Source organism: Grampus griseus (genome assembly GCF_964374135.1).
Source record: "Grampus griseus genome assembly, chromosome: 5".
Lineage (NCBI taxonomy): Eukaryota > Metazoa > Chordata > Mammalia > Artiodactyla > Delphinidae > Grampus > Grampus griseus.
This window is the reverse complement of record NC_138998.1, coordinates 85,839,127-85,856,837: the sequence shown is the minus strand read 5'-3', so window position 1 is coordinate 85,856,837 and position 17,711 is coordinate 85,839,127. Positions and strand designations below refer to the sequence as shown.

Here is a 17,711-nt window from a genome sequence, read left to right as displayed (position 1 = left end):
GGAGATTGCCTGTTTATAGTTCACTCTTTAAACCTCTTACAGGTAAACACTGCCTTGTTAAAAGTGGAGAAAATAATTTTGTGCCAATTTGCCTTGTTTGAGGCTTGGTGGAGATATAAGGGGTATCAATTCAGTTTCTTCTGAATTGGCAAGTAATTCTTTCTGTATTCTGCCTTTCACCACCTCCAGAGAATATTTACCTGCTCACTGAGGAATGTATTTCCCACAGCAAATCTTACATGGTTTATAGAGAAAAGCTTCCCTCAAGGTGAAAGAGAAGGTAAGGAAATCAGTCAATGGAAGTGGGTTTGGCAAAGAAAGAAAACAAAGCACAACAGAAGTTGCCACTGCCCAAGTTGATCTTGGCATTTAAGAGCAATTCTCATTCCAAGAAAAACATCATCTTGCCTACCAAATGCCATTTTCTGATACCTCATCTAGCTCCTCCAAGGGGTTGGGAGGTAACATTTCCCAGAATATAAGAAATATATTTGACTTGGTCAATTCGTATATAAACACTAACGTTGTATTTAACTGTCAGTAAATGCAAATCTTTTATATGAGTGCCAACAAGTTTAATTCAACCTACATGAATTAATCATTTCAGTTAGTTCAGTGAACTTAGCATCACTGCTTTAAACCAATAAACAAATAGTTTCTACTTTTTCTTGCAAGGATCTGGGTGGGTTGGGGGTGAGGAGGTTTGGAGGAAGTGTACATAAAGGACTTGGCTCCATGGCAAGGAACATGTTTACCAAGAGGATTAGAAGTTCCTGGAGCAGGACACATGTCAAGACAAGCTCAGGTGAGAACATACAAAGCGATACTCTCATAGGTGGTAAACATGGCCGCCTCTGCCAGAACAATCCCAGCTGTCTCCTGCCTGGGACAGCAGCCCTTCTCCTTTCTCCTGAGTCATTTTGCCTCAGAGCTCAGTATATTTTCAATAGTCACTGAGTCATGTAGCTCTTGCTGCACTGTGATCTTTAATTGATAAAATTTTAAGTTTACGTTGATGAATGATTGTATTGACCCACTTGATTCATTTTGAGACTATTACTGGTTTTGTTATTAGATCACTTTAAAAACAATTCACCCACGATAATGACAGGATGCAATCCTGCAAATATCTTTTAAGGGTCATTATAGATATGTTCTGTTAAATAAGCTGTGGTTTGATGTGCCCATTACCCTTCCAACCTTGAGGCCAGGAGGTATGGCCAGAATTTTACCGCACACAACTGCATTTAGTTATTATTTTGGCAAGTGATAACTTCAGAACTGGCATTTAGAACCCTCAGTGTCAAGAAGCTGTGAGACAAAGTTCTGGCCTCCAGGGATGGAGAGTTTCACATTCATTTTCTGCTGCCATGTATGCTATTTGGAGGTGGTACTAACAGTGGCAGTTAATATTTCTAAAGAAGACTTGCAGGACCCAGAGTGACAGTGTTAGAAGTCTACAGCTTAATTCAGGAAAAGGATATAATCTAGCAGCAATATTCTTAAAGTAAGGATACGCTTCCCGTGTATACATTCACAGCACTCAAAGTGGGGAGCCCAAAATGGAGTCTCAGCTGAGGTGGTTTTATATTTTCCTGGTCACTCAGGCATATTCCTGCTACTACTCACACTCGACAGGAGAGTCCTCCCAGGTTCTCGCCTAGGCCAGGGGCGAATCATCAATCTCACTGGTATCGATAAGCAATGCTGATGAGCTGGGAAAACTTGTCCCTAGACCCACTAGACCCATGGTTACAAATAGAGCAGCACTTTTAATCAATACATTTCATACCTTGACCGTGGATCGATGCCATGCAGGAGCTTGAACAAAAGAGTTCAGGTTAATTCCAGACCTTCCGCACAAACGCTCGCTGCAGAGAAGCTGTGGTTTGACCACTTTAGATTCTGTATCACCATAAACCACACTGCCTCTAGCCATACCTTGGCATCGTTGTATGGCTCATATGGAAAACGTTGGGGACTAACCTTATGCTTATCTGCCTTGTAGAAATACACATACTAATGAAAAGAGAAAAGACAAAGGAGGATTTGGGGAACTGAAGTCTGTTTTGACAAGTGTGTATGATAATAAACCAGCCCAATCAAACAACCTGACCATCTGGTGTATGGCTGTGTCTCCAGTCCCTGGAAACAAAGTGTGGGATAGCTCATCCGAAAAGATCACGTTTTCCTTGGGTGAGTTGTCTATTTAATGAGATCAACAAGGGGTGGCCATTTCAGTTAGAACATTTCTAACTGAAATGAATAGAATAGTGAGTATTTCCATGATATTTTAATCTCTGAAAACTCTCTCTACACAACTCAAAATTATTAGATTTCAAAGTAATGGACATTTTTTGACTAAAGGAACTCTACTGAAAAGAATTTCTTCAAATAAAAAATAGTTGATTCCTGTTTCTAAGAATTTCTGGTGAATACAGCAATTTTTTAATTCAAATTCCATTAATAATAACTCTAAACTAGCATTTTTGTTAATCTACAATATAATGAAAATTAACACTAACATCCTGATGATCAAGAGAGTTTTTAAAACCCTAAAATTACTTCAGAGTCTATAAAAACGTTCATTTATGTATAGGATATATAATTCTAATACTTAGGAATGGATAAACCATGTATGAGATATAATGATTTTATTTTCTTTTTATTGAAGTATAGTTGATTTACAGTGTTATGCCAACCTCTGCTGTTATAACAATTTTAGTATCCCTAGACTTGAAGCACAAAATCTGACACGGAGGATTTTTATGACTTGAAAATTTATATGTGGGATCATTCTACTATTACAACATTAGATTAACCAGAATATTCATTACTCTGAACCAGGTCAAACAATAAAGATTTACTACATAAAAGATGTGAACAAATATGTCAACAAATACAGTGACAACAGATTGTCTATAGAAAATAGAAGTGCATAATGACAACTGTCAAATATGCCTATGTAACAGTAAAGTAATACCTATAAACTTGAACAGATTTGCAAGTCATTATTATGACTCTGCAGAACCATTAACGTCTTTTACCACCTTCCTATTTTCAGAGATATTGTAGTCTATAACATACTTATAAAAACCAGAATAATTTATGAGGGAAAGGGTTTCCCTTTGTTTCAAGGCTACAGTCTGCATATTGGGTCCTTCCCAGCCCTGTTACCAATGCCGTTAATTGGTTCCTGCGAGCTTTGGTTGGGGTATGTTGCTGTGTAAACCCAGCCCTGTTATGCAGAAACAGGTGCCATTCAGACATGAGGACACTAGCATCATCCCTGCAAGCCTGCAACCACGCCCGTTCACATCATTCTGTGAATTTTGAGTTCATCATTCAGAAATGGTCATGAAATATCCATACTCAACTTAGCCTAATTTCCTCAGAAATAAGTGCACCTCCTTTCCAGAAGACTGTACAAGGTTAGGGCTGCAGTCTTGGAACAGTGTAAAGGTAACTGGTTCTCGCATAGATTCACCAGTAGCTTTGGCCGAATCTAAGGACATGAGCTAAAAAACAGTTAACCTCAAATTCCTAAGGAGAATCCTGTTCCCATCATAGACAGAGCCACGTTTGAAAAAACAATATTTTATGATGTTAAGACTGGTGCTTGTTTTTTTTGTTATTGTTTAAAGACTTTATTTTTTAGAGCAGTTTTAGATTCACAGCAAAATTAAGAGGAAGGTACAGAGATTTCTCATATACCCTCTCCCCACACATGCATCCTCTCCCTCATTATCAACATCACTCACCAGAATGGTGCATTTGTCACCACTGATGAAGCTACGCTGACACATAGCAATCACCCAAAGTCCTTAGTTTACTTTAGGGTTTCCTCTTGGTGTTGTACATTCTACAGATTTAGGCAAACGATGTACTCATCATTATGGTTAGGTTAGGTCCTACAGCCCTAAAATTTCACTGTCCTAAAATTGACTTCTCTCACTTAGTAATGTGCATTTAAGTTTCCTCCATGTCTTTTCATGGCTTGATAGATTTATTTTTCAGCACTGAATAACATTCCACTGGATGCGTACACCACAGTTTATGTATCCATTCATCTACAGAAGGACATCTTGTTTGCTTCCAAGTTTTGACAATTAAAAATAAAGCTTCTATAAACATTCATATGCAGGTTTTTGTGGGGCATGCATTTTCAACTCCTTTGAGTAAATACGAAGGAGCACAATTGCTAGATTGTATGGTAAGAGTATGTTTAGATTTATAAGAAACCAAGAAAATGTTTTCCAAAGTGGCTGTACCATTTTGAATTCCCACCAGCAATGAATGAGAGTTCCTATTCCTCCACATCCTTGCCAGCATTTTGTACTGTCAATATTCTGGATTTCAGCCATTCTAATAGGTGTAGCAGTATTTCATTGTTGTTTCAATTTGTGTTCTCTGATGACATATGATGTGGAGCATGTTTTTATATGCTTATTTGCCAACTGTATACTTTCTTTGGTGAGATATCTGTCTCTGGCCCATTTTTATTTTTTTTTAACTTTTTAAAAAATTTATTTATTTTTGGCTGTGTTGGATCTTCGTTGCTGTGTGCAGGCTTTCTCTAAGTTGCTGCGTGCGGGGGCTACTCTTCGTTGCGGCGTGTGGGGGCTACTCTTTATTGCAGCATGCGGGCTTCTCATTGTGGCGGCATCTCTCGTTGCGGAACACAGTCTCTAGGCGTGCGGGCTTCAGTAATTGTGGTACACAGGCTCAGTAACTGTGGCTCCTGGGGGCTCTAGAGCGCAGGCTCAGTAGTTGTGGTGCACGGGCTTAGTTGCTCTGCGGCGTGTGGGATCTTCCCGGACCAGGGCTCAAACCCGTGTCCCCTGCATTGGCAGGTGGATTCTTAACCACTACGCCATGAGGGAAGTCCATCTGGCCCATTTTTAAATCAGGTTGTTTGTTTCCTTATTGTTAAGTTTTAAGAATTCTGTGTATATTTTGGTAACAGTTCTTTATCAGATATATCTTTTGCAAACATTTTCTTCCAGGCTTTCCTTCTCATTCTCTTGAACTGTATTTTGTCTTAAGATCAGAAAGTAGTGAATATTTTTTAAGGTAAGAAGGAAGAGCACTGATTCTGATACTCAAAGCACACCATAATTTCAATTTTACAGGACAGCCCTGATCTAGTATAATTTTAGGCAATTTAAAATTGTCAAATGAGTCTTTATCCTTTACGATCAAATATTAAAGACAGTAAATCTTAAACAGTTCAGTTTCCCAAAATTATAGCTTATATTCTGCTCATATTCTGACATTTATCTTTTGAATGATTTAGAAGATATAGTTGAGGCTCTGCAAAGCAATATCACTGCCATGTCCTATTTTCCTATTTGTTGTAAGTTCTTAAACATTTACTTCCTAACATGCTTTCTGCCTGCAGTAGTACTGCTGGATGCTTTATAAACTCTGGAGTAAAGTTTTGATGCCTTGTGCAAGAGTCATTGCCTTGTGGGACAGATATTGACATGAAAATTCAGGAGAAAAATCTGTCTCTTAGTGCTAAAGTAGAGAAATTCTAAGACTATTACAGAACAAAAAGGAGATTTAGGGAGAGAAGGGGAGAACGTTTTGCTCTCTTTTGTTCCCAGAAAAGAGTAACAATGTTGGAAGGCTGCAAGGTAACAGCCCTCTGAGGTGCTTCTTTCCCTACCTACCCACCTGTCTCTCGGGACATTCAAGTGCTCAGTGATTCTTATTCTAGAAAACTCAGAAAGGGGAAGGGGTCAAGGTGAAGGTGGCTCGTCAGGCAGCTATTCGAGTACCAGGGCCTGAAGAATTGTCATGATTCAACAGTAACTTTAAAATAAGCTCTTTCTAAAAATATCCTATCATGCCAACCAAGTCTGTCAGAATGTCTAATATTGTAGCGTGGAGGAGTCAATGTTTTGGCATATACAAAGAGTTGTTTTGTTTTTTTGGGGGTAGAGGGAATAGTTTGTTTCTTTCAGTTCAAGAGTTGAGTGCAGGGGCTTCCTGGTGGCGCAGTGGTTAAGAATCCACCTGCCAATGCAGGAGACATGGGTTCGAGCCCTGGTCCGGGAAGATCCCACATGCTGCGGAGCAACTAAGCCCATGCGCCACAACTACTGAGCCTGCGCTCTGGACCCCATGCACCTAGAGCCCGTGCTCCGCAACAAGAGAAGCCACCTCAATGAGAAGCCTACACACCACAAAGAAGAGTAGCCCGTGCTCGCTGCAACTAGAGAAAGCCCGTGTGCAGCAACGAAGACCCAACGCAGCCAAAAATAAAATAAATAAAATAAATTTATAAAAAGAAAAAAAGAGTTGAGTGCAGATACCTCCTGAGGTGGGTAATATTCTGCCTGTCTTGTTGATTAAATAGATTTCTAACTGTAACTGTCGAGATCAAGACCTTTGGGATACAAAGAGAGCTAAGGGTTGATGAGTGGTTCAGTGTGTGTGTGAGAGTGTGTATGTGTGTTTTGGGATGTGGAGAGAGGATTAAAAATGGATAGTTTGATAATGGGATGAGAGGACCACTGAATATTAAGGTAACGTATGCCAGAAAAATACTTCTGGTTTTATGATTTCCCTCATACCCATGACTGATCCCGGGAATACTGAGAGTATCAATAAAGGACTTTACTATACATACAGATCACCTATGGTTCTTGTTAAAAAGCAGATTTTGATTCAGTAAGTTGAGGGGTTGGGAGGGGCAGGGCCTGAGATCCTGCATTTCTAACAAGATCCTAAGAGATGCTATGGGCCACATTTTGACAAGCAAGGACCTAGCAAACCACGGGGTTCAGTTCATTTCTGGGTGGACCAGCTAATGGCTGATTCAAGCTCTGAAGAAGCTCTAGAATTGACCCAGCTGCCTGTGGGACAAACACATGGCCACTGCTGCCCATGAAGGTGGTCCTGAGAGCCCTGCCAGTCCTGTGCAGAACAGACACACTTGTGAGCGGATGGAGTACTATACCCTCTTAGTTTTGTTTTGACCAAGACAGAGTTTCTCCTTTATAGGCCAGTCTGAAACTAAAAGGGCTCTTTATGGCCTCAGTGAAGCTGTGCCTCACTTTTGTCACAGAGCAAAGGATTCATCTCAAAATGCAAATCTTGCAATAACGTCCTAATGCACTCTGAGGTTGTATGTACCAAGAAGCCCTCAGTTTACAAAGACATTTGGTGACGAAACATGGCAAAATAATATCTTAAAGTAGAAATATTCAACAAATGAAAACTAAATGCTTCTTTCCCATTTTGGAAATCTAGGATTGAGCATAACCTATCAACAACTTCTGTTCTAGGAGTTGGCAAACATTTTCTGATTTTAATCTGCCAGATAGTGAGTATTTTATGCTTTGTGGACCATATGGTCTCTACCACAATTATTCAGCTCTGCCGTTGTAGTACAAAAGCAGCCGTAGACAGTACATAAACAAATGGGCATGGCTGTGTTTCAATAAAACTTTACTTACAAACATAGGCAGTGAGTGGGATTTCACCTAGCCGTAGTCTGCCAACCTCTATTCTAATCAATCTGCAGAGAAAAACACCTAGGCATTATTTTTCCAGGCCTGTTCCATCTCATTAAGGTTACTACTTTGGAAGATGATGCACCAGCAGCCACGTATGTACTTAAAGCTGATCTTTGTTCTTTGAATGTTAAGAAGAAATCTGTATACATTCAATTCATCCACTTGCATTTGCCAGGAACTGGAAATACAGTGAGAAACAAAACAATTACTTCTCTTGAGAGGTGTAGTGATGAAGTAATGAGGCCTTTGCTAGGGCAAACATTAAGAGCTATGAGTGCATCACAGAGATCCCTAGGATTCTTCAAGTCTGAGAGGTACATAGTAGGAAGTTTGGGATGGGAAAGTATTAGGAAACAGTAAGCACAAACATCCAGAAGTCATGGAGAACATTGTGTTTGGTAAATTGGATTGAAATATTACCTGTTGGATTGAGGGTGTATTACTTTTTAAATGTATTTATTTATTTTTGGCTGCGTTGGGTCTTTGTTGCTGTGTGCGGGCTTTCTCTAGTTGCACTGAGCAGGGGGGCTACTCTTCATTGTGGTGCACAGACTTCTCATTGCAGTGGCTTCTCTTGTTGCACAGCACGGGCTCTAGGCGCACGGGCTTCAGTACTTGTGGCATGCAGCCTCAGTAGTTGTGGCTCACGGGCTCAGTAGTTGTGGCTCGTGGGCTCTAGAGTGCAGGCTCAGTAGTTGTGGCGCATGGGCTTAGCTGCTCCATGACATGTGGGATCTTCCCGGCCCAGGGCTTGAACCCATGTCCCCTGCATTGGCAGGCGGATTCATAACCACTGCGCCACCAGGGAAGTCCTGAGGTTGTGATTTTAAAGAGATGTAAAAGATAATAGTCAGCATCAGGAAATGAAGATAGGAGTGTAATGCGGGATTAAATCATGATCAGATTTGTGTGTCATGCTGAAGAGTTCAAACTTGTCCCAGATGGCATAAGGGGAAGAGAATAGTCATTCTGCTGACCTATTCACATACTCTCCATATAACTACCCCCCAACCTCCTCAGAGATTAATAGCAAGGGATCATTTATGATAGCAAGTCACAGCCAGCTGTGAGTACTACCTGTATCCAACAGCAATAACAAACTACCAATGAGAATAAAACATAGATGCATTTAGATCACAAAAACAAATTCCTTCCAGTGTGCTATGTGCTATCAAGTGACATAGCTTAAATTGTATATACTTATTCCTTAAAGTAAATTAAAGAATAGGAACAATAGTATAATTTCTAATTAAATGTCCAAATAATTGATACAGCTCATCAGATGTGTTATACTGTACCCAATGCCATGGTATCTAGAAAAATCACAAAATCCCCTAGCCTGGAAATCATTTAATTATATTTAATCCACATATTCCTAAAGTCAATAGGTCCTTCTTACATTTTTAAATTGTTTTAAAATGCTAATAGGATTATTTTACAGTACAATAATGGAGACTTATTAAGGAAATGACGTGAATGTATAATGTGATAAGTAAAACAACGTATTCCAGCCTCTCTTTCATCCCAGACACACACACACAGAGAAAAGCTATAGCCAAATAAAAGTTTTATGAAAAACATAGAAATTTTAGAAAGAGCACAATAAAACCATCAGTCTTAGGTTTATTGATGTTGTGTCCCATTGGAGAGCTGTATTATTCTTTCTACTCTTAGTAATAAAAAAATTTGTGGGTTTATGGATATGTAAACTGTATGGTTACTTTTCAAATACCTCAAAACATTAGCTGCAGTAATTGTTTTACCAGGTTTTGGTTAAATGTCTCTTTCTCCAGGAAGCTTTCCCTAACCTCTCAATGCTGGTTGGTGCCCCTCCTTTGCATTCTCGTGGCACCCTGCACTTCTGCTGTCACAGCACTAAACACAGTGCCTGGCTACCTATCTATTTTCTAGGCTGTATGCTCTTTAAAGAAAGCTCCATGTCTTTGTCATCCACCATTAAATTCCACTGCCTTGCCCATAGCAGGGCAATAATGATGGTTTTTAATCAATAATAATTTGTTAGATGAATACGTAAAGGTTTGGGGGGAACTAAGTTAATACTTTATCTTCCTATCACAATATTTTGTTCATTACCCATGTCTATTTAATCCTTCCAGGCTCAGTGAACCCTCCAACAGACTCTCTGCTTGATGCTACAGAATCTACCCGTGGCATCCAGCCTTCTCCAGCCAACAGCATATCTCCTACAGGTAAGGATGTTTTCATACTGTTTTACTTCCCATGAGCTATTAATCCTTTAACTAAGTAGGTTGATAAAGGAAAAATTTTCAGAAAATTTGTATGATTCATGCCCTGTTCTTGCCTATGGCATTTCAGGTAAATATGTTAAGTACTATTCTCATGGATTAAATGAATTAGCACAGTTTCCAAAGTCCTTCACTTGAAGACCTGGCAAAATCAGGGTCAATAAATCTTCAATGAGAAATTTAAGTTCTGTATTTATTATTAAATAAGTTAATAAATTGACAGTCGTCCTCCACAGCTATGTTCTCAGTAGGGTGTTTAAGAAATTGGTTGTAAATGGGGATCCTGTGGGCCAGAGGTGGGTAGATAGTTTTAAATTTAAATTTGTTCTGGTTCATATTTATTTTGACAAAGTTGACTGGTGTGGACTTGAATTCAGCCTCCTAGTGGCATTATTAATAATGGAGTTCAGGCTGGGTCAGTGTTACTGTGGCAAAGGAATAGCAGTGACTTTCAGAAGTTGGCATTGATGCAAACAAATCATAAATTTCCATATCTATGGCCTTTTTGTTTAACAAAGAGCCAAGGTGACTTTCTCTAACACAGAAAAGGATGTTCTACATAGAGTAGAAGTATGCTTTTTATTTCTTATTTAATTAAACTATCAATTTTAGCTCAAAATGAGAACTGAAAATGGAATAAGACAAAGCAGTCAGTAGGAATGAACAATATAGCCTGTAGCCTTTAGCATATAGCCTGAAGTCACTGTCACAGATTGATATTTCTCAGAAAATGAAGCATGTGGCAGGATGAGAAATGCCTGCAAATCACCCAACAGAAGTTTTACATCCATCTGATTGTTTCCTAGTTCTTAAGGCTTTGTAATTTTCTTTTTTTATGCTTCTTTTTCTTCCACTTTTAACTCACCATTCAGCAATAAACCATAGTAAATTATGATATTCTTCATTCAACAAATATTAACATATTCAACATTAATACCTTAAGTCTCTTTAGTACTGTACTCTACGTATTAGCTATACACTGCTGTATAACAAATTACCCAAACAAAAGTTAACTACTTATAACACATATATTGTCTCACGTGGTTTCACATGACACAGGAGCAGCTTAGCTGAGTGGTTGGCTCAGGTTCCTCCATGAAGTTGTAGTCAATCTGTTGGTTGGAGCTCCTGTCATCTGAAGGCTTGACTGGAGCTGAGTGAGGCCTCTGCTTCCAAGCTTGAACACGTTGGCAGGAAGTCTCAGCCTCACAATATGGCAGCTGTCTTCCCCCAGACCAAGTAATTCAAAGAATAGAGTCACCAAGACAAAACCACCCTCCCTTTTTATGACCCAGTCTGCAAAATTGCACACCATTACTTTTGCTATATTCTATCTGTTAAAAGCAAGTCACTAAGTCCAGCTTACACCCAAGAGGCAGAGAATTGGGCTCCACTTCTTGAAGGAAAAAGTGTCAAAGAATTTGTGGACAAATTAAAACAACCACATCCTATCACTTAGAAGACGTTTGCACCTAAAATTCAATGTGGTTTGATATTCTTTATTAAGAGAGGTAGACAGAGTAAGCATTACCATTTCCATTTTCCAGATGGGGACACTGAGATGCTGAGAGCTTAAATGACCACATGACTAATAAGTGGCAAAGTAGTATTCACACCAAAGTCTTCTGACTATAAATCTAGTTCTCAAAACATTAGATGCCATGTTTTCTCCAAATGGTCTAAACACTTCATGAGGACAGGGACCATATTTATGTTGCTTCCTCACGCACGCTTAGCACAGAGTAGGCATGCAAAAATATTAGTTGAATAAATGAATGAAAAAGAATAAATGAGAATAATGTTCCTTCACTATGTAGATATCATTTAATAGACTGCATGGTGTCAAAAAAAGATGATAATTTGTTTCTGCCTTCTAAAAGGTTGCCTTGTACTTGGAGAGAGATGACATGCACATATGAAAATAAGTCCGAATAGTAAGGTGAAAGGTGCAGTGTTTTATAGAATTAAAATGCTCAGGGAGAGATACGGACCAAGAAGTCTTAAGTTTTGAGTATGGAAGGGTGCCTATGAGTTCGTGGAGTCAGGAAGCGTTACAGAGAGAGATGAAATAAGCTGACCCTTGAAGTATGTATTGTATGTATTTGACTATTAAGAGCTTGAAAAACCATTTTAAACAAAGAGAACAAAATGAGCTGTTGTGCATTGGTGAAGATATTCATAGGGATTTGAGAAAATTTTAGTAAGTAAAGTCGGGTCAGAGGAGTGGGATTGTGTAGCAGAGAAGCAGGGATGAAGATTGGAAACTACAGAATAAAGAGAGCCTTCAGACCCAGTCTAAGGATTCTAAATGTTATACCTTAAGAGATGGGAGGGACCTCATTAAACATTTTTTTAGAAGGGAAGTGACACAATTCATTCACCAAATGTTTATTGAGCACTTCCTATGTACCAGGTGCTCTTCTAGGTGCTAGAAATACAACAGTGAACAAAAGAGAAAAAAAGAATCATGCTGTCATGGCGTATCCATTCTGCTAATTGAAAGCACAAATGAATTTCTTCTAGCTCAGTTTTCTGTGGGGTTAGTTGACATATACTAAATTGTTCCATCATTTCAAACACCATTTTTATTTCTGTGAAGAAATTCAAGAAAAAGGAAAGGACATTTGTTATCTTCAAAGAGTCTACAATCTAATATAGCACTAGTATTAGAGAGGTTGAAAGAGCACAGTCAAATAAATATATTTGTTTAAAAGCAGAAAAACTGCTACCTGATCTGCTATGATACTAAGGTGATACAGTTTGGAAATTTCTGGAGAATCAAAAGACCTCCTTAAAAATAAGGCCCCATTACACTGGACCTCAGGACTGTTTTAGATCAATGGTTCTCACCAGGGTGATTTTGCCTCCGCCCCCCTCCCAGGGACATGTGCAGTGTCTGGGGACATTTTTGGTTGCCAAAATGGGGGAAGGGACGGTGCTCCTAGCATCTGTTACGTGGAGGCTGAGGATGCTACAACATATGACAGGACAAAGAATTATCAGGTCCAAAATGTCAATAGTGCTGAGGTTGAGAAACCCTGTTTTAGTTCCAGGCTCAGGTATAATAATATTTCTCACTTTACAAAATCTGGACCTCTGTCAAGATAGTAACAAGATAATGTTTGGGATAATTTTCAGTCTGATTTTTATATGTCAAAAAAAGATGTTAAATCAATGGCTGCTTATATCTAAGTGAAACTTATTTGCTTAGAATAACACTGAATTACAACTGAAAAATCTAAATCTCATCCTGGCAATCTGGAGGGTAATTGTGAAATCACATGATGACTAGCTGCCTCAGAAGCTGGTAGGATTCGCCCTTGTGTTCTTTTAAGAAAGGAAATGGTGTGGAACCTGTCATGGAAACCAACTTCAAAAGGCTATGGTTTTGTTCTAAATTCTAAGATGTAGTGAACTATATAATTCAGTCATAATTATTAAGCTACAGATCTTGCTGCAAACATCCAATTCATATTCTTTTTTTTTCCTCAATGAAAGGATATTCTTGAAACAAATGTAGAAAGTAATGGAAACAATGGAACCTTATAACTCACAGCCAACTTCAAGAGTTACACAGGGAAGCCCAGCTCAATTCAACCTGAACTAACTGGTGTTTTCTGAGTGCCAGCTGCATTCGCAGCACTGTCCTAGAAAAAGACAGGAGGCTGACAAGCTAAGTGGTGAGATGAGACAAGCCTGCATGGAGCCATAGAGACCCCAGACAAATCTAGGATGAGACGGTACTGGCGTAACTCCAACCTTCCATTGCCCTGAGCAGAGCCCTGTGCCTTCTAACGCACTGGCCATGAATTGCCTCTAGACTACGTAGCCTCAGAGAGCAGAACCTCAGAAACCTCAGAGAGCATAGCCTCAGAAACACCAGCCCAGACTGTAGCAGTCATCCAAGACCTTCTTTCATTCAACAAACACCAAGTGCTGACAACGAGCGAGGAATTTTTGAGGCGCTGGTATACAGTAATGAATGAGACAGGCAGGCCCCCTGCTGCACAGAGTTTACGATCTAGCCAGACCCGCTTGCCTAGCCTCCCATTTCACTGGCTACCATGCCACAGACCTTTTGGCTTTGCCTCCTATTTTTGTGTACAACTCTTGGACCTTATGGCATTTACTTTTGATATTAAGCTCTCTCTAAAAACTTAGATAATCCTTACAGTCTGGATCTTTCTACTCCTGGAAGCTTTGAGTGAAATACCATATCCAGTCTGATTCTAACCATTGGCCAGCTCTCCAGGTGAGCACACCTGATCCTTGGCGAGTGGGGGGAATCAGAGAGGAAGGGTACAGACTGAAGGAAGTAGTTCCACAGGGGATGCAATGAAACTACTAATTTATGAGAAAGCCTGTCAGAAATGGGTGGGAGATCAACCTGGAATTAGATGAGATTAGTCCAACACAAATACAGGGGAAGCAGATTAGATCATTTGTAGATCTGGATATTCTAAAGTGAAGAGGGGGGTCCCAAAGAGACTCTGCAAGGCAATGAGAAGGCTATGTGATTTGTTTGTGATAGCAACTTCTGACACCTTCTCTGGTCATGCCGTACCTGTCTTCAAGGGTCAGGACACCTCTGTTGCTGTCTGATCATTTCTGCCTTTATCATATGTATCCAGGCACCGAAAATTAAGAAAAGTAAATGAGTTCTGGGGTCATGGAGAGTAGAATCAGGAAAGTTGCACAGGGGGTCTGGAAAGAAACATAGACTCAAATAGAAGAAAGGTGAGAGACAGATCTTCACATAATGGTCTTGAGCAAAGACATAAAATAAAATGCATGCAGGACCTAGGAAGACAAGCAGGATGAGTGCTGGCAGTGCTTGTTGGGAAGGGGGCTGCAAGTTGCTTAGGTGAGGTGGAACCAGGTGGAGGTGAGCTTAGGTTAATAGGCTATGGATTCGATCTGCGGTCTGAACATCAACAAACATCCACTATGGCTTTTTGAGTATATAAAAAATGTAAGTAAAACAGAAGACCAAATGATGACGACCAGATGATATAGATTTAAAGTGATAATGGTCTGAACTAGAATGGGCATATGTAGAAATTGAGAGTTCTGTGTGTGACAGAAGCCTCAGCAGGGTTGTCTGCCTAAATGTGGAGGAATAAATAAAATATTTTTATAAAACTATCACACAAGGGCTTTCCAGGTTTTCTTTTTCTAGTTATTACCTAAAAATTTTTACCAACTGCCATGATTGTATTATAGTACTGAGCAATAATGTTAACAATGTTTGTTAATATTTGAGTGCCTCTGATGTGCCTGGCACTATTCTAAACTAGTAAATGTATTATCTCATTTAACCCTCCCCAAAACACAATGGTATAAGTACTGTCATTATCCCCATTTTACAGATGAAGATACTGAAGCACAAAGAGGTTAATTAACTTGCCCAAAGTCGTGCAGAAAGTGAAACAACCTAAACAGTCAGCTGCAAAGCCCAAGTCTTACTGCCTCTGAGAGTACATGACGGGTGCTCAATAAATGTCGTTAGACATTGAATAAATCCCTTCTAGTGTGAAGCTGGTATTGCTGCTATGAAAAGGTCAATATGACAGCTATGCCTATATTAATCTTTCCTTCTCTGGACCAGTGCTTTCTGAGAAATGCTGCCTCCAGAAGTGGGGCTGACATTTCCTCAGTTGGAAATAAATTGGAGAAAAAGACCCTCCTCCATTCGTTACTCCTTTTCCTCTCAACATCATTATACTATAATTCTTATTGCCCAGAGATATGTACAGAATCCATACAAAACTCCAGTGCTCTCCCTTGAATCCTAGGAAATTCTGGACATTACATCTTTCTCACAACCATTCACCTGGGACGGACTTTACAGGTTGTTAAAGAATTTCTCAATTTTTTCCACTCCTGTCACCCATAAGTCAAGGGTAGCCTCCTTGATGACTGACTTACCTTGGTATGTGTTTATTCAGTTTTCCCCCTTTTGGGTGAGGTATGTCTGGGGAAAAGCTATTGGACATCCTATTCAGTTCATTTCCTAATTATTGAGTGTCTGTGAACACACCACATGATGTGTGATGAGCTCTGTCCTGCCTACTGTCATCTTCCCCCAAAGGAGTCTTGCAGATCCTTTCTGGACTAGTAATCCAGCAATACACATTACCTTTAGTCCTTCAGTGAGCACATGTTCCCCAAACTATCTGCCTTCCATGGGAAAACAGTTGTATGTAGAAATTAAGATTTCACACCACACATCTCCTTTACGTTGACCTGAGGGTCAATACCCACCTTATCCTGACATTGGGGGTTGATGAGGCTGACTTGGATGTGTTTAGATGTATTTGCTGACCTATATTCTTTTAAGTGCAATTTTCCAGTCAATGCCATTGTGGGTTTAAAGCCTCTTTGTGCTGCAGGTGAATGAATGGAGTACAATTACACATCTGTCAAGGAGACTGGGTAGTTATGTCAATAAATGCTATGTCAATAGAATGGAAGGCCAAGTGAAAATATTACTATTTGAGAATATAAGTTAAATTTTCAAGTTTAATTTTACATAAGAATAGGCAAAGTCTTAGACAATTGAGCTTGATGAACTCAATCACTATGACAGCAGCAGCCTGAACTTACAAATAAATTTTACCTCTGTTTTCAGTTGAATAAATAAACTGAACTGGGTAGATTAGAAAAAATAATTTTCTTTTGCCCCATCATTCCCTGTCCAAATGAGCTCTGTTGAATTTCTGCCTAGCCTCTGAAAGAAATTTTAGGTAATTTTTTTCCTTGGCTTTTTTGGTGATTTTCATATAATAAATATTATCTGGTCCCTTTCAGCCACAAGAACAGATTTGTGTCAATAATTTAAAAAGCTTGTCAATGTAATGTCAAAATTGCAAAAGTTAATTCAGTTCAGAACTCCTCTCCCTCCTTCCCACCAACTGTGGGTCTACCTCAGCTGTGGAAGCCTGGGATGTGAGGTTGTGTCTTTTATGTCTCAGGGTGGGGGTCGGGGGGTGGGTAAGGGACAGACATGGGAGATGTCTTTGAGATTTCCTGGCTCCATCCTGTTCTCCAGTCCTAGTTGTTGGCTTGACTGTCTCTTTGGAGATCATATAATGGGGGAAAAAGAGGAGGGGTAGGTAAGGAAAGACCTTCCTTGTCAGGCTGACTGTAATCTGACTTAGGTGCCCTAAGGCTGGGGAAAATAAAAATTGCCATCTTGACCTCATGGGGCACTTTGGCAGATTTCAGAAATCTGTGACTGACCTGTCCCCTTGATGGGCCATGCTTCTCTTTCGGTCTCCTGCGTTCCTCCCCTCCCTGCCTGTTAGCTTCTGGGGCTTTGTCAGCTTGGGAGCTTTTTTGTTCCTCTCAGTATTTTTTCCTGGGTGAGATTTCTTTTTGTGGCATTCTGCTTTGTCTGGGAAAACATGTACCTTGGCCTCCTGTTTGGGGAAGTGCTCTTTTTCCCCAGTATGGCCATATCTCTCTTCTCTATGCACATTTAGCACTGCTACTTAAGCATAGGCTCCCAATGTAGCCTCTTTAGCCTGAGTAGGGCACTAATCCCCTTTGTCCCAAACTCCAGTACACACAGGTCAAGAGATCTGAGTGATGTCTGGAACCCACACTTCATTTGGACTAAGCTAAGGGAGCATATTCTTCTTTCCCTCGTCCATGAAAAGGGACTTGACTCACAGCACCCCAACTCTCTCCAAAGAAATCCTCACCAGGGCTGCTTTCATCCCCTTACATAGCCTTGAGGTGGATGATGGACCAGAACTGATGAACCCATTCTACTCTATCTTCACATGTCCTTCATAGGTGGTCTAAAATTCTACTTTAGAAGTGAGGATGACTTGCCCTGTAATATCATTCTTAGCCTTTGGGACCTGACCTAAAATGGAGGTACAAAGAGTCCCATTTGAAAATTCTGCTCTGC

At 39.9% G+C, this 17,711-nt stretch overlaps 1 protein-coding gene across 1 annotated transcript in view; it reads left to right on the top strand.

Moving 5' to 3' along the window:
* Positions 1 to 17,711, top strand: part of CD96 (CD96 molecule) — a gene marked incomplete at both ends in the record, with an annotated part of 81,882 nt that overhangs the window by 38,527 nt on the left and 25,644 nt on the right. The window contains 4 exon segments of the mRNA XM_082654980.1: positions 190 to 280; positions 2,009 to 2,014; positions 2,017 to 2,196; positions 9,644 to 9,736. Of these exon segments, the coding sequence (XP_082511106.1) occupies positions 190 to 280; positions 2,009 to 2,014; positions 2,017 to 2,196; positions 9,644 to 9,736 (370 nt within the window).